The sequence below is a fragment of the Mesoplodon densirostris genome, chromosome 3, assembly GCF_025265405.1.
Source record: "Mesoplodon densirostris isolate mMesDen1 chromosome 3, mMesDen1 primary haplotype, whole genome shotgun sequence".
NCBI lineage: Eukaryota > Metazoa > Chordata > Mammalia > Artiodactyla > Ziphiidae > Mesoplodon > Mesoplodon densirostris.
In genome coordinates, this window is record NC_082663.1 from 117,953,125 (window position 1) to 117,978,995 (window position 25,871).

Here is a 25,871-nt window from a genome sequence, read left to right on the forward strand (position 1 = left end):
AAATGATTAAAAGGTTAATAAAAAAGTTATTCATAAAAAAATAAAATAAAATAAAATGAAGTGTCATACATTAGGAGATGAATGGGTAACAAACTTGTTTTGGAACAAACATAAAGGAAGCCTGGGCCCTGAGCTCAGAATAACCCATAGCATCTACTGTACAAATTCATTACAGCAGGCATTATAGTCATAGCATATTACCTCCTACTGAATACACAAGCACAGGCCTGAAACTCTCCCAAGAGCATAGTAAGAATGATTACTTTTACCTTGTCTAATAGATGAAGGCTAGAAAAAAAACATTCTTTTGGAGATGGGGGGAGAGACAATTATGGCAAAATATTTATTAAAACAGACCGACTCTAAGAGTTTATTCTTAACTGTACAATCACAGAAGTTATCACACCCAAATGTCCATAAAACTCTCTGTAACCCTGCCTCCTTGCTCTGCTTTAGTAGGGGTATAGCCAACTCTATAGACATCTTTTCCCCTTAGTAGGGGCCATCAGCAGTTCCACACTCAATGAGAGTCCTTTTGCCCCTTCTTTTGTTCAACTCTAGTAAGTTACTTCCAATTTGAAAGCTTCTAGGAGATGCCTCAAAACCAAAACAGCAGAATGTCTCCCCAGTAAGAACAAAAGTATACCTTCACCCCATTTAAACCTAATCTCTGATATCAGAATAGTCATGCTCAGCAAATCAAAGAATGATGAGTCATGTCTATACAGTGCCCTGACCTTCCTAGGGTATCCAGTGCCCTACCATCAGCAGAGGGTACAGTGGCAAGCTTTACTCCCTTCTTTCTTCCTTGCCTCTCTGAAGAAATCTCCCACTCCCAGCAGCATTTAAACTTTGTCCCTGTAGCCTTGCCTGTGCTAAAGTGCTATTAAAGGGATGTTTTGGGGGGGCAAAAAGGTCTGGGGAAAAAGGCCAAGATCTATAGCCACTCTGAACAGAAGGGAGATAGAAGTGCTTCAAACTGGCAAAGACAGTATCTGTTCCTGCCAGGATTCTTCTGTCAGTCTACTCTGCAGGTGATTCTATAAACTGTCCCCAAGGAGCTGTTTCCATGTGTACAAACAAAAAGAACTAAGGTCCTTGGAAGAATAGACGTGGCTGTTCTTTACATGGAGGTAAGGCTTAATATGGGTCTGGCAATGTGCTGGCTTGAAAGTAGCCAACTATGGTGTGACTGAAGACAGGTTGAGTGGAGAAACTCTGCGTGTGGGAGTGTTGTTAGCAGACAGTGAAGCAGGGAGGAAAAAGGGAGCAGGCATCTCGGTGGAGGGAGTCTCGCCTTGGTTCCGAAGCTGTAGGATTTGCCGGAGCAAGGCCTTACCTTCTTCCCGGGTCTGAAACAAAGTCAGGCAAATGTGTCAAAATATGTCCAAGGCTTTTCTCAAAAACAGTTTCTAAAATACTGACATACAAAGTTCCACAGAACAAGGTAGCCTTTCCACTCACCCTGTTTTTTTTTTTTTTAAATCTTTATTGGAGTATAATTGCTTCACAATACTGTGTTAGTTTCTATTGTACACCAAAGTGGGTCAGCCATATGCATACATATGTCCCCATATCCCCTCCCTCTTGAGCCACGGCAGTCAGAGAAGAAAAAGAAATAAAAGGAATACAAATTGGAAGAGAAGGAGTAAAACTGTCACTGTTTGCAGATGACATGATACTATACATAGAAAATCCTAAAGATGCCCCCAGGAAACTACTAGAACTAATCAATGAATTTGGTAAGGTTGCAGGATACAAAATTAATGCACAGAAATCTCTGGCATTCCAATACACCAACAATGAAAAATCAGAAAGAGAAATTAAGGAAACAATCCCATTTGCCATCACAACAAAAAGAATAAAATACCTAGGAATAAACCTGCCTAAGGAGGTGAAAGACCTGTACTCAGAAAACTATTAAACACTGATGAAAGAAATCAAAGATGACTTAAACAGATGGAGAAATAGACCATGTTCTTGGATTGGAAGAATCAATATTGTGAAAATGACTATACTACCCAAAGCAATCTACAGATTAAATGTAAACCACTCACCCTCTTAACCACCTTCCACTTTCCACCCCCAGATCATAGTAAAGTCATGTGCTAGAACCTAAAATCCAAACCTTTTACTAAAGAACTGATACTCACATCATTGAATGCACAGCACTTTTGGGCACAAGCTGAAGCTTCATCCCACAGCTTGCACTTAAAATAATACTGGGCCAGATAGCGGAAAGCAGTGCTCTCCTCCAAGTGTTCCACTATTTCCTAGATAAGGAAATCAGGAATGACTGAGGTGACAATAATAAGATCAGCAACCCAATTCTCATGCTCATGGCACATACCCCACATGAATAGATATCTTGGATATATTTGATGTAACATTGGGCTGCCTGTTCTGACTCAGTCAACTGTTCATGAAGCCTACAAAAGAAATTGGTCTTTAAGTATAAATCATATCTCAAAGCAAGCTAGTGATAAAAAGTAAAAGCACACAATTAAGATAAAAAAATGATAATACATAGACAAGTACAAATTTTGACATAAGTGACACAGTGGGACCCAGAATAGTATTAGTGCCCAGAGGTGGTGGTTACTTCATCAAAGCTTAGAATCATTACTCTGCTACTGGTGATGGAGGGAAAGTTAGTAAACACTTAAGCTGGATAACATACCATTGCAAAAATTCCCTGGTAATACCCTGAGTGAGATTTAAAAAGATACCAAGCAATTCAGATTTTTTGTAAGAATCCAGAAAAGAACTGGCAGGAATGAAATTGCATTTAAGAACCTCTTTCCTTATCATTTCTGAGTTATTCCTTATTTTCCTGGGCCTTATCAGGAGGAGATTAGTACCTAAAGTAGTTTTCCTAGACTGCTCTGACATAAAAATTTCATTTCTTTCTATTCATTCTTGAATTTTCCAAATAGGAAAACAATTCCTCTTCAAAGAGAAGTAGCATTCTCTTGAGTCAAGATGGCTAAATTTCCAGATCAGTAATCATACACTGTGCTACATCCCCTCATTCATGTAGATGATGGATGGGAAGCTCTAGAATGTGCAGGACCCACCTCACCAGAGAAGCCAACAGAAATATAACTAGTGTGTCACTCTTTCACTCACTTTGCCAGTTTCACCAAAGCCATCTTTTCCACATCTCCCACGGCGTAAGCTCTCCAATAGCACTGTCAAAAAAATAAATAAACTGGTCACTTCAACCACTGCCCCATCTGCCATGACTAATCACACAGAGACTCAGGTCCTGCAAGCCTCCCAGAAGTTCAGACTTGGAGAATACAAAGCATTTTTACTAGATCTGATAGGTCCAGGCTACATACTAACATTCCCACTAATGATGTCAGCCCCACTTTGCTTTATACACCCTATGTGCCTATAACTATTCAGACTTCCCTAAGTAGATAGATCCACATGAAGGAAAATTAAGCACAGATAGCTCAATCCCTCATCCAAACAGCAGATTTCCACACAAATTCTTCAGGACCCAATTTCAGATACCTTTTTGGCTTCCACTAGTTGATTGAGTTTCTCATAACATTCTCCTAAAGCGACCAGCATACGAGAATCATTGGGCCTGAGAGGGAAGAGAAATAGGAAATCCAAGCAAAAACTGAAGTCCTCCCTTGAGGAACCACCACCACTATTTCAAAGCTATGAAGGGAATGGGCTTTAATCCAATACTTCATGTAATTATATTATTTTGTGTTCACAATTATACTATTAACACAGTAGAATACACTACATAAAAATGACCAAACAACATATGGCATGTTTAAACTTAGGTCTCTAAGAGTCAAAACCATTCACTGTGATTCTTCAATAGCTATCAAAAGAGAAAGAAAAGTGTCAGCCCTTCCCACAACAAACACATCATCAAGTGGCCCGACTTACCGAAGCTGGTGGGCCCGTCTATAATAATAAAGGCAATAAAATGGCATCTTAAGGATTTCATAGGTCTGCCCAAGGCCATACCAGGCTCTGTAGTCCCGCTTATTGACCTCAATAGCATGCCTAAGAAATGGAAGAGAGACCGGTAAGAGAGCAGAATCAAAGTTAGCGACTTGCAGGCTCAATAGATACTCCTAAAATCACAACAATCTGCTCCATCTCCCCCTCCAACTAAATGCTCACCTATAAGCCTGAATAGCAGCAGATGTGTTCTTCATTTCCATGTACTCATGTCCCATCAGCGTCCAGGCACCAAGATACCGAGGATTCAATTTCAGTGCTCTCTGGAAATACAAGGCTGCTTTCTCATGCTGAGAACGCAAACTATAATAATTGCCTAATTGAAAAACAAACAAACAAAATATATAAATAACTAGAAAGGCAAAAATAAGTCACTGGGCTTCCCTGGTGGCGCAGTGGTTGAGAGTCCGCCTGCCGATGCAGGGGACACGGGTTCGTGAGGGATAATAAATTATCCCTCAATAAAGCTATTTTTAATATATACCAATAAAATGGACAACCTAGAAGAAATGGACATATTCCTAGAAATGTATAATCTCCAAAGATTAAACCAGGAATAAGTAGAAAATATGAACAGACCAATTACCAGTAATGAAATTGAATCAGTAATAAAACAACTCCCAACAAAAAAAGTCCAGAACCAGATGGCTTCACAGGTGAATTTTACCAAACATTTAGAAAAGAGCTAACACTTATCTTTTCCAACTTATTCCAAAAAATCGCAGAGGAAGAAATGTTTCCAAACTCATTCTACAAAGCCAGCATCACCCTGATACCAAAACCAAAGATACCACAAAAAAAGAAAATTACAGGCCAATATCACTAATGAACATAGATGAAAAAATCCTCAATAAAGTATTAGCAAACTGAATCCAACAATACATTAAAAGGATCATACATCATGATCAAGTGGGATTTATCCCAGGGATGCAAGGATGGTTCAATATCTGCAAATCAATCAATGTGATACACCACACTAACAAAATGAAGAATAAAAATTATATGATCGGGCTTCCCTGGTGGCACAGTGGTTGAGAGTCTGCCTGCTGATGCAGGGAACATGGGTTTGTGCCCCGGTCCAGGAAGATCCCACATGCCGCGGAGCGGCTGGGCCCGTGAGCCATGGCCACTGAGCCTGCATGTCCGGAGCCTGTGCTCCGCAACGGGAGAGGCCACAGCAGTGAGAGGCCCGCATACCACACACAAAAAAAATTATATGATCATCTCGATACAGTAAAAGCTTTGAACAAAATTCAACATGCAGTTATGATAAAAACTCTCCACAAAGTAGGTACAGAGGGAACATCAACATAATAAAGGCCATATATGATAAGCCCACAGCTAACATCATACTCAATGGTGAAAAGCTAAAAACTTTTCCTCTAAGATCAGGAAAAAAATCAAGGATGCCCACTTTTGCGACTTTTTTCAATGTAGTACTAAAAGTCTTAGCCACAGCAATCGGATAAGAAAAAGAAATAAAAGGAATCCAAATTAGAAAGGAAGAAGTAAAACTGCCACTGTTTACAGATGACATGATTCTATACATAGAAAATCCTAAAGGTGTCACCAAAAAATTACTAGAGCTCATCAATGAATTCAGTAAAGTTGCACAATACAAAATTAATACAGAAATCTGTTGCATTTCTATACACTAATGACAAACTATCAGAAAGAGAAATTAATGAAACAATCCCATTTACAATCACATCCAAAAAAATTAAATACCTAGGAGTAAATTTAATTAAGGAGTTAAAAGACTTGTACTCAGAAAACTATAATACATTGATGAAAGAAAATGAAGACACAAACAGAAAGATACACCTTGTTTATGGATTTGAACAATCAATATTGTTAAAATGACCATACTACCCAAGACAATCTACAGATTCAATGCAATCCCTAACAAAATACCAACGGTGGGATTTCCCTGGTGGTCCAATGGTTAAGACTCTGTGCTCCCAATGCAGGGGGCCCGGATTTAATCCCTGGTCAGGGAACGAGATCCCGCATGCCACAACTAAAGATCCCACATGCCACAACTAAAGATCCTGCATGCCGCAACAAAGATGCCACACACAGCAATGAATATTCCATGTGCTGCAACTAAGACCCAGCGCAGCCAAATAAATAAATAAATATTAAAAAAAAAATACGAATGGCATTTTTCACAAAACCAGAACAAATAATCCCAAAATTTGTATGGGAACACAAAAGACCTTGAACAGCCAAAACAATCTTGAGAAAGAAGAACAAAACTGGAAGCATCACATTCCCTGACTTCAGACTATACTACTAAGCTACAGTGATCAAAACAGTATGGTACTGGTCCAGAAACTCACACACTTATGGTCAATTAATCATGACAAAGGAGGCAAGAATATACAATGGGGAAAAGACAGTCTCCAATAAGTGATGCTGGGAAAACTGGACAGCTACATGTAAAAGAATGAAATTAGAACATTTTCTCATACCATATAAAAAAATAAACTCAAAATGGATTAAAGATCTAAATGTAAGACCAGAAACCATTAAAACTCCTAGAAGAAAACAGAGGCAAAACACTCTTTGACAGGAATCATAGCAATATTTTTTTGGATCCATCACCTAAGGCAAAGGAAACAAAAGCAAAAATAAACAAATGTGACCTAATTAGACTGAAAAGCTTTTGCACAGCAAACAAAACCATCAACAAAACGAAAAGACAGGGACTTCCCTGGTGGCACAGTGGTTAAGAATCCGCCTGCCAATGCAGGGGACATGGGTTTGATCCTACATGCCGTGGAGCAACTAAGCCCATGCACCACAACAACTGAGTCTGCACTCTAGAGCCCACGAACCACAACTACTGAAGCCTGCACGCCTACAGCCCGTGCTCCGCAACAAGAGAAGCCACCACAATGAGAAGCCTGTGAACTGCAATGAAGAGTAGCCCCTGCCTGTCACAACTAGAGAAAGCCTATGTATAGCAACAAAAACCCAATGCAGCCAAAAATAAATTAATTAATTAAAACAAAACAAAACAAAAAGACAACTTACTGAATGGGAGAAAATATTTGCAAATGATATCCAAAATATATAAACAGTTCATACAACTTAATATCAAAAAATCAAACAACCCAGTCAAGAAATGGTCAGAAGACCTGATAGACATTTTTCCAAAGAAGACGTACAGATGGCCAATAGGCACATGAAAAAATGCTCAATATCATTAATCATCAGAAAAGCAAATCATGGGGCTTCCCTGGTGGCGCAGTGGTTAAGAATCCGCCTGCCAATGCAGGGGACACGGGTTCGAGCCCTGGTCCAGGAAGATCCCACATGCTGCAGAGCAACTAAGCCCGTGTGCCACAACTATTGACCCTGTGCTCTAGAGCCCGTGAGCCACAACTACGGAGCCCATGCGCCACAACTACTGAAGCCCGCGCACCTAGAGCCTGTGCTCCGCAAGAAGAGGAGCCACCGCAATAAGAAGCCCGCACACCACAACGAAGAGTAACCTCCAACTAAAAGAAAGCCCAACTAAAAGAAAGCCCACGTGCAGCAACTCCTAGAAGAAAATCGCAACTAAAAGAAAGCTGATGTGCAGCGAGGACGCTACGCAGTCAAAAATAAATAAATAAATAAATTTTTTTTAAAGAAAAGCAAATCAAAACCACAATGAGATATCACCTCACAACTGTCAGAATGGCTATCATCAAAACGACCACAAATAACAAATGTTAGTGAGGATGTGGAGAGAAGGGAACATTTGTACACTGTTGGTAGGAATGTTAATTGGTGCAGCCACTAGGGAGAACAGTATGGAGGTTCCTCAAAAAACTGAAAATAGAACTACGATATGATCTAGCAATTCCACTTCTGGGTATATATCCAAGGAAAACAAAAACACAAATTTGAAAAGATACATGCACCCCAATGTTCACAGCAGTATTATTTACGATAGCCAAGATACGGAAGCAACCTAAGTGTCCATCAACAGAGGAATGGATAAAGAAGATGTGGTATACATACATAATGGACTACTACTCAGCCATTAAAAAGAATGAAATTTTGCCATTTGCAACAACATGGATGGATCTGGAAGGTATTATGCTTAGTGAAATGTCAATTTGAGAAAGACAAACTATCTATTATCACTTATACATGGAATCTAAAAAATAAAACAAATGAATGAATATAACAAAACAGAAACAGACTCACAGATAAAGAAAACAAACTAGTGGTTACCTATGGGGAGAGGGAAGTGGGGAGGGCAAGATAGGCATAGGGGATTAAGAGGTACAAACTACTACATTTAAAATAAATAAGCTACAAGGAAATATTGTACAGCACAGGGAATATAGCCAATATTTTATAGAACTTTAAACAGAGTATAATCTATAAAAAACTTGAATCACTATGTTGTACACCTGAAACTAATATAATATTGTAAATCAACTATACCTCAATTTTTAAAAAAAGAAGAGGGCTTCCCTGGTGGCACAGTGGTTAAGGATCCGCCTGCCAATGCAGGGGACATGGGTTCGAGCCCCGGTCCGGGAAGATCCCACATGTCATGGAGCAACTAAGCCCGCGAGCCACAACTACTGAGCCCGCGCGCCTAGAGCCCGTGCTCTGCAACAAGAGAAGCAAGCGCACCGCAACAGAGTAGCCCCCACTTGCCACAACTAGAGAAAACCCGCGCACAGCAGTGAAGACCCAATGCAGCCAAAAATTAAATACATGAATAAATTCATTTAAAAAAGTAAAAAATAATAAAAGAAGAAAAAACAATTTGAGATATACCAAGACTCTGAGGGATTTTTCATGAGATATTGTTGAGTGAGAAAAGTAAAATACAGAGAAATGTGTGTAATATGATCCTATTTTTGTAAGCAAACAGCCCATTAAACCCTGCATATGTGTATGTGTATGTTTCATGTGGTATGGGACATGCTAACACAAGTATTTTAAAGGAGGAAAGGTGCAGTGAGGGAAAAAAAACCTGCAGTTAAAAAAATCTCCTTCATGTATAAATTGCATGTGCATAAACTAGATAAAAAGATGGATTTAAATGTATATATACTAATTTACAGAGATAATGATATACTGTCAAACAGAAAAAGCAAATTGCAGAGAAATTATACAATTCCACTTTGGTAAAAAACAAGTAATAAGATTTCTATATATGTGTTTGTCTTTGCTTTTAATTTTCCTAGATTCAGCTGTCAGTTTGATTCAGGAGAAATTATTTATAACAATTGTCTGTATCACTTAAGATCATTCAAGTTCACATTCACCTGGGAAAAAAGCAAGATGGAGGGCTTTATGTCCTATAAAAGGATACCTTTGCTTCTGCCACTGACTCGGACCCAGAGACAGAGGAATAAGCAAACTCTAGGCAGACTGTCCAAAGGTTAACTTCTGTAATAGAATAGGAGAAGTGAAGTAGTGGTAGCAAGGGTATAAGCTTTAGCTGCTAAAGGAGTCAGGATGACAAAGGAGATGTTAAGGAAGTCAGAACAGGTAAGTTCTGGGCAAAGATTAAGTAGATGAGATTTTCTGACCAGTTGGAACAGCTAAAATGTACTGAATGATTACAATGTGCTGGGCAACTTACATTGTTATAAGTGCTTTTTATATGTTAATTTACTTACTCCTCACAACGAATACATGGGAGAAGGTTCTACTGTTACTATCCCTTTATGGATGAGGAAAGTATAGCGCATAGAAGTTAAATCCAATGTCACACAGCTAGTTAGTAGCAAAACCAAGATTTAAACTTGGGCAGTTTTGTTCCAGAGTCCAAATCTTAACCATGCTATACTGTAATATATACATATATAAATACACATACATATATGTATTTGTGTGTGTGTGTGTGTAAAGCTGCCTCTCAGAGACTGGGACTCCAGAAAAGATGCAGAAGGAAGCATTCAATTCACATCAAGACATAACTGCAGAAGCAAGGACTAAACAAGTAGGAGATTCTTGCCATCACTCTATTCTTAAGTTGTTTCATTCTCTTTCAGGTCCTCAGTTTCTTCTCTTCTCTCTCCACCCTTCTTTCTCCTTTGTGAAAGCTGAAATATATTTTTTGTCATATCTAATGTTCCTTTTTCTTGATTTTTAAGATAGATGAGCTGAATTCAACAAACATTTATTGACAATATGTCAGGAACTTTGCTAGGCATTACAGATACACTGAAGAAAAAACAGTTCATTAAGAAGTTTACCAAACGATTATTTAAAAAAACAGATGGGAATTCCCTGGCAGTCCAGTGGTTAGGACTCCGCACTCTCACTGCCGAGGGCCCGGGTTCAAACTCTGGTCCGGGAACTAAGATCCCGCAAGCCGCGAGGCATGGCCAAAAAATAAATAAATACATAAAATAAAAAAAAGAAACTCCTAAAGCATTACTCTTCATATGTACATATCCTTTGATTTTAACTAGCCTTAAGTTAGTAGGCTAAAAAAGGAACAGTTCATTATCTCCCCTACCTCTATTTCCTTTCTTCAGGTGAAGGACACTGTTACCAATCTGGTTACCCATTCACCAATTCCTGTATGTTCTACTTCCTAAATATCTTCTAAATCTAATCGCCTCTCTTCATTCCTCCTGCCAATACCTCAGCTTGGGCTCTCATCATATCTAGACTGGATTATTGCAAAAGCCTCCCTGTTGGTCTTGCCCTTTTTCTAATCCTCCCAGCACACTGTCTCCAGTTATCATTTGAAAATGAAATTCTAAAAACATCTATCATTCTCTGGTTTAAAATCCTTCAGAAGACTTCTCCTGCCTTAAGAATAAAATCCAGGGCCTCCCTGGTGGCGCAGTGGTTGAGAGTCCGCCTGCCGATGCAGGGGATACGGGTTCGTGCCCCGGTCTGGGGGGATCCCATATGCCGCGGAGCGGCTGGGCCCGTGAGCCATGGCCGCTGGGCCTGCGCATCCGGAGCCTGTGCTCCACAACGGGAGAGGCCACAACAGTGAGAGGCCCACATACCGCAAAAAGAAAAAAAAAAAAAAAAAGAATAAAATCCAAACTTTTAGTAAGGCACAAAAGGCTCTTCAAGATCAGGCCCCACTCAGACATTCCCTCCTCCCACACCATGCTTCAGGACACTAAACTATTTCAGGATCACTGTCTGTTTCACACTTCAATGCCTCTGCACTGCAATATCCTTCCCAAGTCAATCCATCTCCTCCTTTAGTGAACTCTTTCACTCCTGCCATCCTTCAGGTATCACCTTCTCAAGAGCCTTCCCTAATCAGACTGGATTAGCTACCTTTCCTATGTACTCTCTTAGCATCCTATGTTTACTTCAATCATAACCCTCAACCCACTATATTATAGTTGTTTCTTACTGGTCTTCCTCAGTAGGTAATGGGGTAGGTACTGCAACACAAACCACCGTATCTGGCACTCAGAAGATGTTCAAAAGATGTTTTCTGAATAAACTGGAGTTCCATCCTCACTTTTACGGACTTTATACTTCATTCACAATGCTCTGATATTGAAAAGATCATTTGTTCCTCTTACCTATGTTCCCATAGGATTTTTCTTTTTTTAATATTTATTTCCCATACTAGTCTACAACTTCCTAAAGGGCTGGAAATATTTATTGAATGACTGAACTGAAATTCTATCAGTTTATTAACAACATCCTAACATACACATGTATGTTCTCAATGCAGTGTCACCAAAGATCCAGGAACAGGGTCTTTCATCTCCAGGAGACTTAGGCTTTCAATCACAACCAACCAAGCTTACTTTTATCCAGGAGTGGCCAATTATCTATTTATGTCAACTGATTATCAGGCCACAGTAGTGTGGCCAAGTACATAGAGCCATGGTTCTCAACCAAGGATGATTCTGACCCCAAGAGGTTATTTGGCTTTATCTGCACAACTGGGGGAAGGAGGTTACTGACATCTAGTGGGTAGAGCTGGGTATACTTCTAGCATCCTGCAATGTACAGGACAGACCCCCACAAAAGAAATTATCAGCCAAAAATGTCAATAGAGCCAAGAGTGAGACACCCTGATACAGAAAAAGATACACTCTCATCTCTTTTCATAGGATTGGAAATTCTTACAAACATTTTAGTAATATTAGTAAGTTTAAAATACACAGGATTTGGGACCTCCCTGGTGGTCCAGTGGTAAAGAATCTGCCTTCCAATGCAGGGGACGCAGGTTCGATCCCTGGTCAGGGAATTAAGATCCCACATGACATGGGGCAACTAAGCCGTAGCCACAACTACTGAGCCTGCGTGCTGCAAACTAGAGTCCACGTGCTCTGGAGCCCGCACGCCACAACTACAGAGCCCATGAACTCTGGAGCCCACGCGCTCTGGAGCCCGTGCACCACAGCTAAAGAGAAGCCCGCGTGCCACAACAAAAAGCCCACGCCACAACAGAAGATCCTGCATGCCTCAACGAAGACCCCACGTGTTGCAACTAAGACCCGACACAGCCAAAAAATAAATAAATAGGGGCTTCCCTGGTGGCGCGGTGGTTGAGAGTTCGCCTGCCAATGCAGGGGACACGGGTTCATGCCCCGGTCTGGGAAGATGCCACATGCTGCACAGCGGCTGGGCCCGTGAGCCATGGCCGCTGAGCCTGTGCATCCGGAGCCTGTGCTCCGCAACGGGAGAGGCCACAACAGTGAGAGGCCCGCGTACCGCAAAAAAAAAAATAAATAAATAAAATAATAATTTTAAAATACAGGGACTTCCCTGGTGGCGCAGTGGTTAAGAATCTGCCTGCCAGGGCCTCCCTGGTGGCGCGGTGGTTGAGAGTCCGCCTGCCGATGCAGGGGATACGGGTTCGTGCCCCGGTCTGGGAGGATCCCACATGCCGCGGAGCGGCTGGGCCCGTGAGCCATGGCCGCTGGGCCTGCGCATCCGGAGCCTGTGCTCCGCAACGGGAGAGGCCACAACAGTGAGAGGCCCGCGTACCGCAAAAAGAAAAAAAAAATAAAATAAAAAAATAAATAAATAAAAGTATTGTCTAAAAAAAAAAAAAAAGAATCTGCCTGCCAATGCAAGGGACACGGGTTCGAGCCCTAGTCCAGGAAGATCCCACATCCGGGGAGCAACTAAGCCTGTGTGCCACAACTACTGAAGCCCACGTGCCTAGAGCCCGTGCTCTGCAACAAGAGAAGCCACCACAATGGGAAGCCCACGCACCACAACGAAGAGTAGCCCCCGCTCACCACAACTAGAGAAAGCCCGCATGTAGCAACGAAGACCCAATGCAGCCAAAAATAAAATAGATAAAATAAATAAATTTACTAAAAAAATACACACACATATATATATAAAATACACACATTTTTGATCCAGCCTTTCACTGCAAGGAACTAATTATACAGAAATAGTTGCATAAACATGCAAAAATAAAAATATACATACAAAGATGTTTCCTGAAGCAATTTTTATGTTAACAAACACTAGCCACAACTTATACAACAGAAAATGATTAAATAAAAATAATGGCACATCTATATAATAAAATACTAAATAGCCATCAAAAATAATACAATACAGGGCTTCCCTGGTGGCGCAGTAGTTGAGAGTCCGCCTGCCGATGCAGGGGACACGGGTTCGTGGCCCAGTCCGGGAAGATCCCACATGCCGCGGGGCGGCTGGGCCCGTGAGCCATGGCCACTGAGCCTGCACGTCCGGAGCCTGTGCTCCACAATGGGAGAGGGCACAACAGTGAGAGGCCCGCGTACCGAAAAAAAAAAATAATAATAATAATAATAATACAACTCTACATGTACTAGCATGGAAAGATGGAAAAGATATATTGTTAGGTTAAAAAAAAGGACATTACAAAGCAGTGTGTATAATGATACAGTTTTTGCGAGCAAACCATACACACACATACACCATTTTTAGTACTCACACAGAAAAATATTCTGGAGTCATATCCACCAATCTTGGGGGTGGGATTACAGTGATCCTTCACATTCTATTGTATATAATTTTGTTACCTTTGACACTTATTTTTTTTGGCTGTGCTGTGAGGCATGCAGGAAGGCAGGATCCCAGTTCCCCGACCAGGCATCAAACCCGTGCCCCCTACAGTGGATGCGTGGAGCCCTAACCACTGGACCACCAGGGAATTCCCTTTTTTTCTTTTGACACTTTCATATTATTATTATTTTTACATTTGGATTACTCACAATAAAGATAAAAAAAGAAAAAAAGTGGTGACTCTTACCAATTACACAGCATGTTTCTACACGATATTTATCAATCTCACAGAGGTTGTGAGCCAGATAACTCAACTCAGATTTCATGCTCTGAAAGAAAAGAAAGACAATCTAAGCATGGAAAAGGAACCCCTACATAATTTTTCTTGTAGCTAATGCTACTAGGTGACAATCCAACCCAGGAGATCAAAGCACAAAAGAGCTTAAGTCCAAGCAAAGGAAGGAGCTCACCCTGACATAAAGAAGGTTGGAGAATGTGTCCATATTTTCGATCCTGTAAGGGTCTTGTTTCCTTAGCTCATTAAAAATAGAGAGGGCTTTGTCGATATCTGCAGAAAGAAGACAGAGAGTTCAGAAAACAACACAGCACTACCTTCAGGGTTTGATGGTATTTCGTTGTCCTTATTCACTCACCTCTGATATTGTGATAGGCAACTGCAATTTGGGAAACAATATATGAGCTCTTAGAGAAGCCCACATCAATGAGATTCTGATACTTTTGAAGGGCCTCCTCTATCAACTGCAACTCTGTGTATATATGAGCCAGAAAAAACTCTTTCATCCAGGTGTCTGGCAAAGACAGGAACTTCAGCTGGCAGCAGGAGAGAGAGGAACACACTTAATATACTTTGACCTCTCTCCCAAATGAACATCAAGGAACTATCTTTACTGTCTAAAAGAATTTATCACCAAAATTTTATTAGAGTACCTAATAATGAACACAGGGCAGTTCAATTAAGTGAATAGGACTTACAAGCACAATAGGGAGGAATAGGGAGGAATGGTCTAGCTGGGGACAGCTTCAAAGAAACGACAGGATTTGAGGCGAGCCTTGGAGGATGGGTAGAAACTGAATAGAAAAAGGGAGAGGAAGAGAAAAAAGACAACATTCTAGGTAAGGACAACAAAAATAGAGGAAAAACAGTCATGATGAGTGTGGGTAAATAGAATGCTGCAACTAGCTCAGTGTCAGGGGAGGCTATGTGTTGGGAAGTAGTGGAAAAATAAGACTGAACTGATAGGGTGGGTCCTATGCTGCAACAGGAAATGGGATGCAACAGGAAACCACTGCAATTTTTTTTTTTTTTTTTTTTTTTTTTTGCGGTACGCGGGCCTCTCACTATTGTGGTCTCCCCCATTGTGGAGCACAGGCTCCGGACGCACAGGCTCAGCGGCCATGGCTCACGGGCCCAGCCGCTCCGCGGCATGTGGGATCTTCCCGGACCGGGGCACGAACCCGTGTCCCCTGCATCAGCAAGTGAACTCTCAACCACTGCACCACCAGGGAAGCCCCCACTGCAATTTTTGACAGGAGAATGACATGATGACATGGGTGCTTTAAGAATAAGTTTGGAAACAGTATGTCAGATGGCTTGGAAATGGGAGTATAAAAATGGGAAAGCTAGATAGAAAGTATTTATTACTTTTAAGTAATCCAAATTTGAGATGATAACCAAGACAGCAAAGGAAACCAAGAGAAAGAGATGCAGACAAGAAGGTAACCATGGCAATGTCTGGTGACTGACTAGATTCAAGGGAAATAAGAGAAAGGGAAGAGACAAAATGTGACTCTGAGGCATCAAGACTGGGTGAGTCCTGAGAAACAGAGATACAACTGAGAGTCCGTCAAGTTGGGAGGAAGAAAGAGAATTTGGTAGGCAAGATGGGAAATTTGGTTTTGCATATTCTGAGTTCAGAGATAAAACAAACTTTCAATGAAAGTCTAGTAGGCAGTTAGAGATAGGTAAATACAAGTAAACCAAGATTAAGATTTCAGAAACAAATGTAGTAGCATGTATCACTACTGGGGAAAATCAACCAGCCCTTGGTCCTTTAGAGCCAACAAAAGGAAGTGTGTTGTTGCTTCTATTAACTATTGAAGAACAGCAAAATAAACTTTGTAGACAATGTTCTCTAACAATGACTAATAAAACAATGCAGTTTATAAAGCAATTTCATATACATTATCTCATTAATTAACAAATCTCTAAATCTCAACAGAGACCTATGACAGCTCAGAAGAAACATTAAAAATGTTTTTAATTCAATTCTTGATATCAGAGAAATCGTTCGTATAGCATCTTTGGAATTAGGAGAGAAACTATAATAACATTTAGTCTATAAAACAAGTTACAGTAAACCTTGAATGTGAAAACATGAACATGAAAAGATATTCTAAGTCAACTGAATGCAAATGCAACAGCAACTACCAAACAAGATCTAGACATCAGTCTTTCAAATAAAGACCTAAATCCCAACAGTGAAAGAGACTAGAGAAGGAGCAAAGAGGTAGCTATAATGAAAGGTTTAGCAAAACTTTCTCCCCCTACCCCATTATTAAAGAATTACATAAGACTTGAAGCAGAAGATTTTTCACATAGCTCATCTCAATTTACCATCTCCTTGTCTGTAATCAAGTTACAGAGTTCTAGCCAGGCTCCCCAATGCAAAGGCAAAACATGAGTAGCCTCCACAAACACATCAATGGCCTCTTTCACCAAGTCCAGCTTTCGAAGCACCACACCATACCTAGGAAAGAAGGGAAGGATCACAGAAGTTAAAAACATTTCCCCTCTACTCAGAAGAATATCTCATATAAGTTCCAAATTACTATAACACTTACAGATAAAGGCCAAATCCATCAAGTTCCCGAGCCTGGTGTTTTTTGCTGAGCTCCACTCTCAATTCTCTGAGAGCCTCATTTTTCACTTGACCTTTCTCCAGGGGGCCTAGGAAAGAAACAGAGTTTCTGATCTAAGGGTAGACTGCTGTTTTTCATTTCATAGACCTAGATATTCCCTTTGGCATCAACCAAAGTTACACCTGGAACTTCCAGCAAACACTCACAAGTGGCCAATGACATTTTTTTTTTTTTTTTTTTTTTTTTTGCGGTACGCGGGCTTCTCACTGTTGTGGCCTCTCCCGTTGCGGAGCATAGGCTCCAGACGTGCAGGCTCAGTGGCCGTGGCTGACGGGCCTAGCCGCTTCACGGCATGTGGGATCTTCCTGGACCGGGGCACGAACCCCTGACCCCTGCACTGGCAGGCGGACTACCAACCACTGCGTCACCAGGGAAGCCCCCTCCAATGACATCTTACACAGTCCATTTACTTTATTATAGAATCTGCAACTGATAACTGGTCTGCAGTCATATTTTGTTAGGCCCACACAGGTTTTTAAAAATCTGAATTAATTATCAATGTTGAAAAATCAGAAGCTTCAACTAAAAATCTAAATTTCCAGGTTCAGGTTGCAGGGAACAGGGTAGGGCCAGTGGAAGAAAGCCCCTGACAACACCAAGCACACATTCCCACAGGGCAACCCTCAGAGGGAGTTGGGTGACAACCAGCCAGTTGTACTCTCCAATTTGCAGACTCCTCCTCAGTCCACTTCCCACGTTTATATTACCTGCCTGGCTCCTATAGGCATTATAAAGTTTGCAACCTCTGTTTTAGTCCAAAAGTTAAGAGAAAGAAATTCATACCTAGGCTATCAACTGTTTCATCATCCTTCTTCTTTTCTCCAGACTGTAAGAGAAAATCAATAAATAGGTCTTTTTTTCCGCTTATTCTGAAACCTGTAGCAGCCTGATTTGACCTAAAGGGTACAAGTCCAACCAAAATGACATCTACTATTGGTCACTAATTTTAAACAACTATTCGGGGGCTCCACTGGCCAAATCTGGAATAATTTGAGTACCAAAATGATAAAGTGAAACAATGAATTATAAACAATTAAAAATATAGGAATTCTTGAGTCCATACTGATACTAGATAAATACATAAATAAATGGAGAAGGGGAAGACAGACTCCTGCTTAGAGTAGAATTTACTACTCAAGAGAGTGCTGGAGTAGAAAATCATCATTTTGCAACATTATAATAAAGAATACTTCAGGCAAAAATTAACAATGAATATCTTGACTAATGGTTATTTAGGTTTTTAATTTTTTTGTCTATTACAAAAAACCCTTCAATGAACAGCCCTGTACATATATATATCCTTGTGCACATACTGAAGTATTTCTATTGGAAAAGTTAAGTTTCTTAAGGAAGAATTGTTTGGGCATAGTATTTCAAATTGACATAATCTGCCCGGAGCAGCGGCCCACACATGTCGGGGCCTGGGTTTCATTTCCCCATACCAAGGAGTGGGTAGTGGGCTGAGGCCCCAGTGGTTCTGGGCGCCAAATCTCACCCACAGGCACGCCAACCAAACCAACGCCAAACTACTTTTACTCCTGAAACAGAGGGTCTACTGCCCCATATTTGTCAATAATGAATATTACCAATATTTTTATATTTTCTTTCGTACCATCATTTTTTTTACTTTACTTATGATGTCTTCTTTATTATTACTAAATATTTATAAAGTATATTCACCAAGTAAACTATTTGAAGATTAAACTTTTGCTACTGGGATTCTAAATATGGATGCTTCACTGACAGCAGAATGACATCTTAAAATGGCCCTCACCAGATATCTAGAATACATGTACAGGAAATAGGCTTTCTTGCTATTGCAGCCATGTAGGAAATGTGCTGCCCGATCATACTCTTTAACGTCAAAGTAGGCCTTGGCCAGGGTGTAAGCATCCATATCCTGGGCATCCTCCTAAAAAAGAGACAAGTTTATGTAAGTGGTTAGAAACAGGATAACAAAAGTTCAAATCCAAGAATATTCATTAATTTCAAGATGTAAGAAAAAATAATTATTTTCCTCCTCCCAAAAACCTAATACTTATTTATTAGTTTATGAAGTAAGGTCACAGAACATTTTTTCAAAATAAAAGCTTGGGGAAAAATATTAAAATTTAAAAAACGAAACCAATGCACTCAGAAGCTTATTGTTTCTGCAAATGTTGTGGGAAATTGCATATGCTTTAGTGTTAGGGACTTGGATTTAAATTCTGACTCCTTGATTTCCTGGTTTCAAGACATTAGTAGGGAACTTACTTAGCTTCTCTGAGTATTCACTTCTTCGTCTGTAAAATGTAGCCAGTAATACAGATTTGATATGAGGAAAAAGTGAAAAAGTCATGAAAAATGTCTAGCATTAATATCTGACATGGCTTTCCTTCGGCAGACTTTTAAATTTCCACATAAATGCAACATGCTGTGGAATTACTTATACTTTTTGTACTTCAAAAAGTTTTGACATGTTAGTATTGTATAAACCAAAAAAACACAGCTATAATTCTCTATGTAAAAAAAAAAAAAAGAAATGATGCACATTTGAGGTAAAAACATACAATCCCCCCAAATTCTAAGGATAAGTTGATTAAAACTTTAGTAATTTCATTCTCCTCATCCTTCATGTCCAAATATTACCAGCACAAAACTGGAACCAAAATTATGTTCAATATTTTCTTCATTGGATGAACATGTCCTAAATATGGCCATTCAGGTTAGGATTCTGGTGGCCCTTTTCACGTACACTCACCATTTACTTATTTCTTCTCCTGCCTCTTTCACCTGCATTGTATCTTTTGGATTAAGGAACATTCATTGTTTTTAAGTGTGTGTGTGTGTGTGTGTGTGTGTGTGTGTGTGTGTGTGTGTGTGGTTGGTGGGGGTGGTAATCAAGAAATGGCATCTTCAGGAAAAATAAAATGGATTATGATAAAGATCTTTCAGATGACACAGACTATGTAAACATATATACTATAGATCATACATAAAATGTATTCCTCTCATTTAATTCTCTCAATATCCCCACAAAGTAAATACTATTATCCACAGATGGGGAAAACTGTGGCTCAGGAGGTTAATTAAGTTGCCAGAAGTCACTAGTATGGCTGAGATTTGAACCCAGAGCTGTGTGGCTCCAAAATCAGTTTCGTGCTGTTGTATTGGGTTGGCCAAAAAGTTCATTCGGTTTTTTCCATTAGATGGCTCTAGTAGTGCTTAGTTGTGTTTAACTTCATTTGAAACAATTTTGTTAGCGTGTATTGTGACAGCTGTCATATCAGGGTTAATTTTTTTTTTTTTTTTTTTTTTTTTTTTTTTGCTGTGTTGGGTCTTCGTTTCTGTGCAAGGGCTCTCTCTAGTTGCAGCAAGCAGGGGCCACTCTTCATCGCGGTGCACGGGCCTCTCACTATCACGGTCTCTCTTGTTGCGGAGCACAGGCTCCAGACACGCAGGCCCAGTAGTTGTGGCTCACGGGTCTAGTTGCTCCTCGGCATGTGGAATCCTCCCAGACCAGGGCTCGAATCCGTGTCTCCTGCATTGGCAGGCAGACTTTCAACCACTGCGCCACCAGGGAAGCCCTCAGGGTTAATTTTTTAAAAAACTTATCAAAACTGGTGAACTTTTGTGTAGCCATTTTAATATCGAAGATGGAAGGAAAAAAGCAACATTTTCCACATATTATATTTTATTATTTCAAGAAAGGTAAAAATGCAACTGAAACGCAAAAAAAAAAGATTTGTGCAGTGTATGGAGATGGTGCTGTGACTGATCGAAGGTGTCAAAAGTGGTTTGCAAAGTTTCGTGCAGGAGGGCTTCCCTGGTGGCGCAGTGGTTAGGAGCCTGCCTGCTGATGCAGGGGACACGGGTTCGTGCCCCGGTCCGGGAGGATCCCACGTGCCGAGGAGCGGCTGGGCCCGTGAGCCATGGCCGCTGGGCCTGCGCGTCCAGAGCCTGTGCTCCGCAACGGGAGAGGCCACAACAGTGAGAGGCCCGCGTACTGCAAAAAAAAAAAAAAAAAAAAAAAAGTTTCGTGCAGGAGATTTCTCACTGGATGAGGCTGCATTATTGGGTAGACCAGTTGAAGTTGATAGCGATGAAATTGAGACATTAATTGAATACAAGCAACGTTATACCATGCAGGAGATAGCTGACATACTCAAAATATCCAAATCAAGAGTTGAAAATCATTTGCACCAGCTTGGTTATGAGAATTGCTTTGATGTTTGGGTTACACGTAAGTTAAGCGGAAAAAAAACCTTCTTGACCGTTTTTCCGCATGTGTTTTCTCTCTTAAATGCAATGAAAACGTTCCGTTTTTAAAACAATTGTGACGGGCGATGAAAAGTGTATAGATACTGTACAATAATGTGGAACGGAAGAGATCGTGAAGCAACCGAAATGAAACACCATCAACCACACCAAAGGCCGGTTTTCATCCAAAGAAGGTGATGTTGTGTATATGGTGCGATTGGAAAGGCATCCTCTATTATGAGCTCCTTCCGGAAAACCAAACAATTAATTCCAACTAGTACTGCTCCCAATTAGACCAACTGAAAGCAGCACTTGATGAAAAGCCTCCAGAATTAGTCAACAGAATACACATAATCTCCCATCAGGATAACGCAGGACTGCATGTTTCTTTGATGACCAGGCAAAAACTGTTACAGCTTGGCTGGGAAGTTCTGATTCAACTGCTGTATTCACCAGACATTGCACCTTTGGATTTCCATTTATTTAGGTCTTTACAAAATTCTCTTAATGGAAAAAATTTCAATTCCCTGGAAGACTGTAAAAGGCACCTGGAACAGTTCTTTGCTCAAAAAGATAAAAAGTTTTGGGGGTTTCCCTGGTGGCGCAGTGGTTGAGAGTCCGCCTGCCGATGCAGGGGACACAGGTTCATGCCCGGGTCCGGGAAGATCCCACATGCCGCGGAGCGGCTGGGCCCGTGGGCCATGGCCACTAAGCCTGCGCGTCCGGAGCCTGTGCTCCTCAACGGGAGAGGCCACAGCAGTGAGAGGCCCGCGTACCGCAAAAAAAAAAAAAAAAAAGATAAAATGTTTTGCTAAGATGGAATTATGAAGTTGCCTGAAAAATGTGAGAAGGTCGTGGTACAGTGAATACGTTGTTCAATAAAGTTCTTGGTGAAAATGCGTGATTTGTACTTTTATTTTAAAACCGAAGGAACTTTTTGGCCAAACCAATAAAAACCTTTGACGCTTCTCCTCGTTATGAATACTGTCTAGGTTGAGCTAGAAAACCTAAAAGGCTGAAATCTTAAGCAAGGATTGTTTACTAATCTCTCCAGCTTAAGTAAGAGCACCACTAAGTCTTTCAAAACTCAGCAAAAACATACAGATAAAATCGCTTAAAAACACCCAGCTCTTTGAATGCTTGAATTTCCTCTACAAACATCCCTGCTAAGCAGTATGCTACCTTCCGGTGACAGGGCACTCAGTATCTCTTCTGATGATGGGGAGCACTCACTGTGAAGACGTGCTTACCTCTGTAATAGGCGGCGGCGGCTGCAGCTCGGACAGAGGCAACGCCGGGAGGGAGAAGGCCAACTCCGCAGACCTGGAACACCCACACAAACTGAATCAGCTCAAGACCCCCAAGGCCGAGGATCCAAGCCCGGTCCCCTCGGACTCCGACATCTTACCATTTGCTACTGTGCAGTAGGCCCCGCTCCCGGGTAAGGCCCGCGATAAGTAGCAGCTGCTTTTTAATTTCCCGCAAATTTGAGAAATCGCCGCTCGATGACAGGGCGGGGACCACGGCAGCCGACACTGCCACCGGGACTACAGAGGAGCCGGCAGCCATTTTCCTGTCTTGGCCACCCCAGCCAATCACCAGCGGAAATACTAGCTGCCCCTCCGCACCAAAAAAGTCTGTCTGTTATTGGCACGCTCTTGCTCCAGAAAAACCAATCAGAAATCTTTCTTCTCGGAACGTCAGTAAGAGGCGGGGAGGGAAGTGGCAATTACTTCTCCGATTGGCGAAGAACTAGCGGGGCGCGAAAGTTAGAATAAGAAAGAGAGGGGAATAGCCACGACTTCTGGGCGGGGCAGAGAGGAATGAGTGATTGGGAAGGTGGCTTGGGAAGCTAGGGTTGGGAATAGGGGCAAGAAAGTGCAGAATGATGTGATTGGACGCAAGATAAGAGTGTAGTTCGTGGGCAGATTCTGTGCCGCTGGATGACATAGTGGTGTATATGTGTAGCAAGGATGTCTGGTATCCTCTAGATTTTTTTCTTAAAGAAGTAAGTTGGGGGCCTCCCTGGTGGCGCAAGTGGTTGAGAGTCCGCCTGCCGATGCAGGGGATACGGGTTCGTGCCCCGGTCTGGGAGGATCCCATATGCCGCGAGCCATGGCCGCTGAGCCTGCGCGTCCGGAGCCTGTGCTCCGCAACGGGGGAGGCCACAACAGTGAGAGGCCCGCATACCGAAAAAAAAAAAAAAAAAAAAAGAAATAGAAAAAGAAGTAAGTTGTATGGCCACAGGTGGAGAATTCTTCCTCTTTACCCACCTTTTTCTTACCCCGGGGGAGGGGGGAGGGTAACTAACATTTATTGAGGGCTTACCTTGTGACAGGTTCGGTACTTTTACATACATAATCGGGTTTAACCATTAAAACAGCTCTATGATATTGTATCATCCCAATTTTACAGATGAAGAAAACGAAAGCTCAGAGAGTTTGCATCCCTCTTCCAAGGAGAGTGTTTAGATTATAACCCAGCTCTGACACCAAAACCCAGAGTTCTTAAACACTACATGAACATTTTCAACCTTGTTTTGTTTTTAACCCTTTCATAGTAATATATGGTTTTACCAACTCCCTTGGGAATGTTTTGAACCCATTCTTTGGGTGTTATATAGAAGTGATTTTAAGTAAATCATGTTGCTTAGATTAACATGTATTATTAAAGCTTGTATTCTAAAGTCAACTTTATCGCAGCATACTATACAGTGCATGAAGGCAAAATTCTACTTGTTTCATAAGTGTTGCACACTTTGTATTTGTTTTAAATTTATAATTTAAGAAAAAATGATTTGTTAGTAAATACAAAAATTACAGTATATCATACATCTACTCATGTGTACCTATGTATATATATTTGTATATATATACTGAATATAAACTGAATAAATACTGACACATAGAATGAAATGTAACTGCTTATGGCATTATAGATAGAAAATGCTTTTATGACTTGTTTAGAATTCTTATATTTGCCCTTTAAAATGTTATTGTTTATTTTTATAATTGTGTAGAATTTTATAGTTTTTATGTTTTGTTTTTAAATAACAAGAAAATAGAGATTATTTCAATATGCTTTTGGCAAGCACTTATTTACAAACAACACATTTTTAGTGTAGCCAGGCTTTTGTCCCAATGAATGAAAAGATAAGTTGGATACAATTGTCACACAATTTTTTTAAAATAAATTTATTTATTTATTTATTTATGGCTATATTGGGCCTTTGTTGCTGCGCACGGGATTTTCTCTAATTGCGTCGAGCGGGGGCTACTCTTCGTTGCAGAGCGCGGGCTTCTCATTGTGGTGGCTTCTCTTGTTGCAGAGCACAGGCTCTAGGTGCATGGGCTTCAGTAGTTGTGGCACGTGGGCTCAGTAGTTGTGGCTTGAGGGCTCTAGAGCGCAGGCTCAGTAGTTGCAGCACTCGGGCTTAATTGCTCCACGGCATGTGATATCTTCCCAGACCAGGGATCGAACCTGTGTCCCCTGCCTTGGCAGGCGGATTCTGAACCACTGAGACACCAGGGAAGCCCAATGTGGGTAAATTTTTAAAGCATATATGACTTAAAATAAAACACTACAACAGTCAAATCCACCACGGAGGCTTCCAGTGTTCAGCTGAGTAATACAGCTGACCCTTGAACAACATGGGTTAGAACTGTGCAGATCCACTTATATGCAGATTTTTTCAATAAATACATATACGTGGGCTTCCCTGGTCTGGGAAGATCCCACATGCCGTGGAGCAACTAAGCCCGTGCGCCACAACTACTGAGCCTGCGCTCTAGAGCCCGTGAGCCACAACTACTGAGCCCATGTGCCACAACTACTGAAGCCCGTGCACCTAGAGCCCGTGCTCCGCAACAAGAGAAGCCACCACAATGAGAAGCCCGCTCACCGCAACGAAGAGTAGCCCCGGCTCTCTGCAACTAGAGGAAGCCCTCGCGCAGCAATGAAGACCCAACACAGCCAAAAAAAAAAGAAGTTATACTCAGATTTTTGACTGGGGGGCGGGGGCTGGCACTTTTAAATCCCATGTTGTTCAGATGTCAACTGTAAACTGTTTCATGTTCCTCTGATCACCAAGAACCACCTCACATTCATTCTTTCATTCACTCAAGACCCAAACTGTTTCCTTTTATCAGGAGAAAATATTTTAATAATTATCTTATTTGTTAAATGTTTAAAAAATGAAAGCCATAATCACCACCTTTAATGATGTGGACCGCCCCGCCCAACACCTTTGTGAACTCCTGATCTCTACTTCCTTGCCTTTCCAACACCACCAATCTCAGCCCAGTTCAAAGGTGTTTTATTTCCAAGCTGACATCAGTCCTCCTTTTACATTTCTTCTCTCTCCAGGGGTACAATGGTGGTAATAATGAGTTCTTTACTGGGAGGCAGTTGAGTGGAGAGCTGTAGAATGTGGGCCCTAAGCCATATTACCTAGGTTCAAGCCCTAACTCCACCATTACCAGTATTCCCAAGATCTTGAGAATATCATTTATTCTATGTCCTTTAGGTCATTCAATGATAAAATGAGGATCATAACAATAATTCCTGCTATTCAGTTGGTGTAAGAACTGAATGAGATAATCCATGTAATATATTTAGAGCAATTGTTAACACAATGAGCACTGGATACATGTAAGATATTCTTGAACACTTATTCTCTGCTGGGATCTTTACATATCAGATCACTAATTTGCATGACAACCGTGCAAAGC

At 41.0% G+C, this 25,871-nt stretch overlaps 1 protein-coding gene and 1 non-coding gene across 2 annotated transcripts; both read right to left on the reverse strand.

Moving 5' to 3' along the window:
* Positions 1-342: 342 nt before the first annotated feature.
* Positions 343-22,723, reverse strand: CDC23 (cell division cycle 23). The gene is made up of 16 exons (XM_060091974.1): positions 22,550-22,723; positions 22,392-22,464; positions 18,677-18,814; positions 17,686-17,728; positions 16,825-16,930; positions 16,598-16,730; positions 14,616-14,793; positions 14,433-14,530; positions 14,210-14,291; positions 4,156-4,309; positions 3,916-4,035; positions 3,523-3,598; positions 3,130-3,191; positions 2,351-2,429; positions 2,154-2,273; positions 343-1,352 (listed from the first exon to the last, which is right to left on the reverse strand). Exons 1-16 carry the CDS (start codon positions 22,708-22,710, stop codon positions 1,182-1,184), a joined length of 1,794 nt encoding a protein of 597 aa, XP_059947957.1. The 5' UTR covers positions 22,711-22,723; the 3' UTR covers positions 343-1,181.
* Positions 18,312-18,433, reverse strand: LOC132487307 (small nucleolar RNA ACA64). Its single transcript, XR_009531593.1, has one exon. It is a non-coding gene; the product is annotated as a small nucleolar RNA ACA64 (small nucleolar RNA).
* Positions 22,724-25,871: the final 3,148 nt, after the last annotated feature.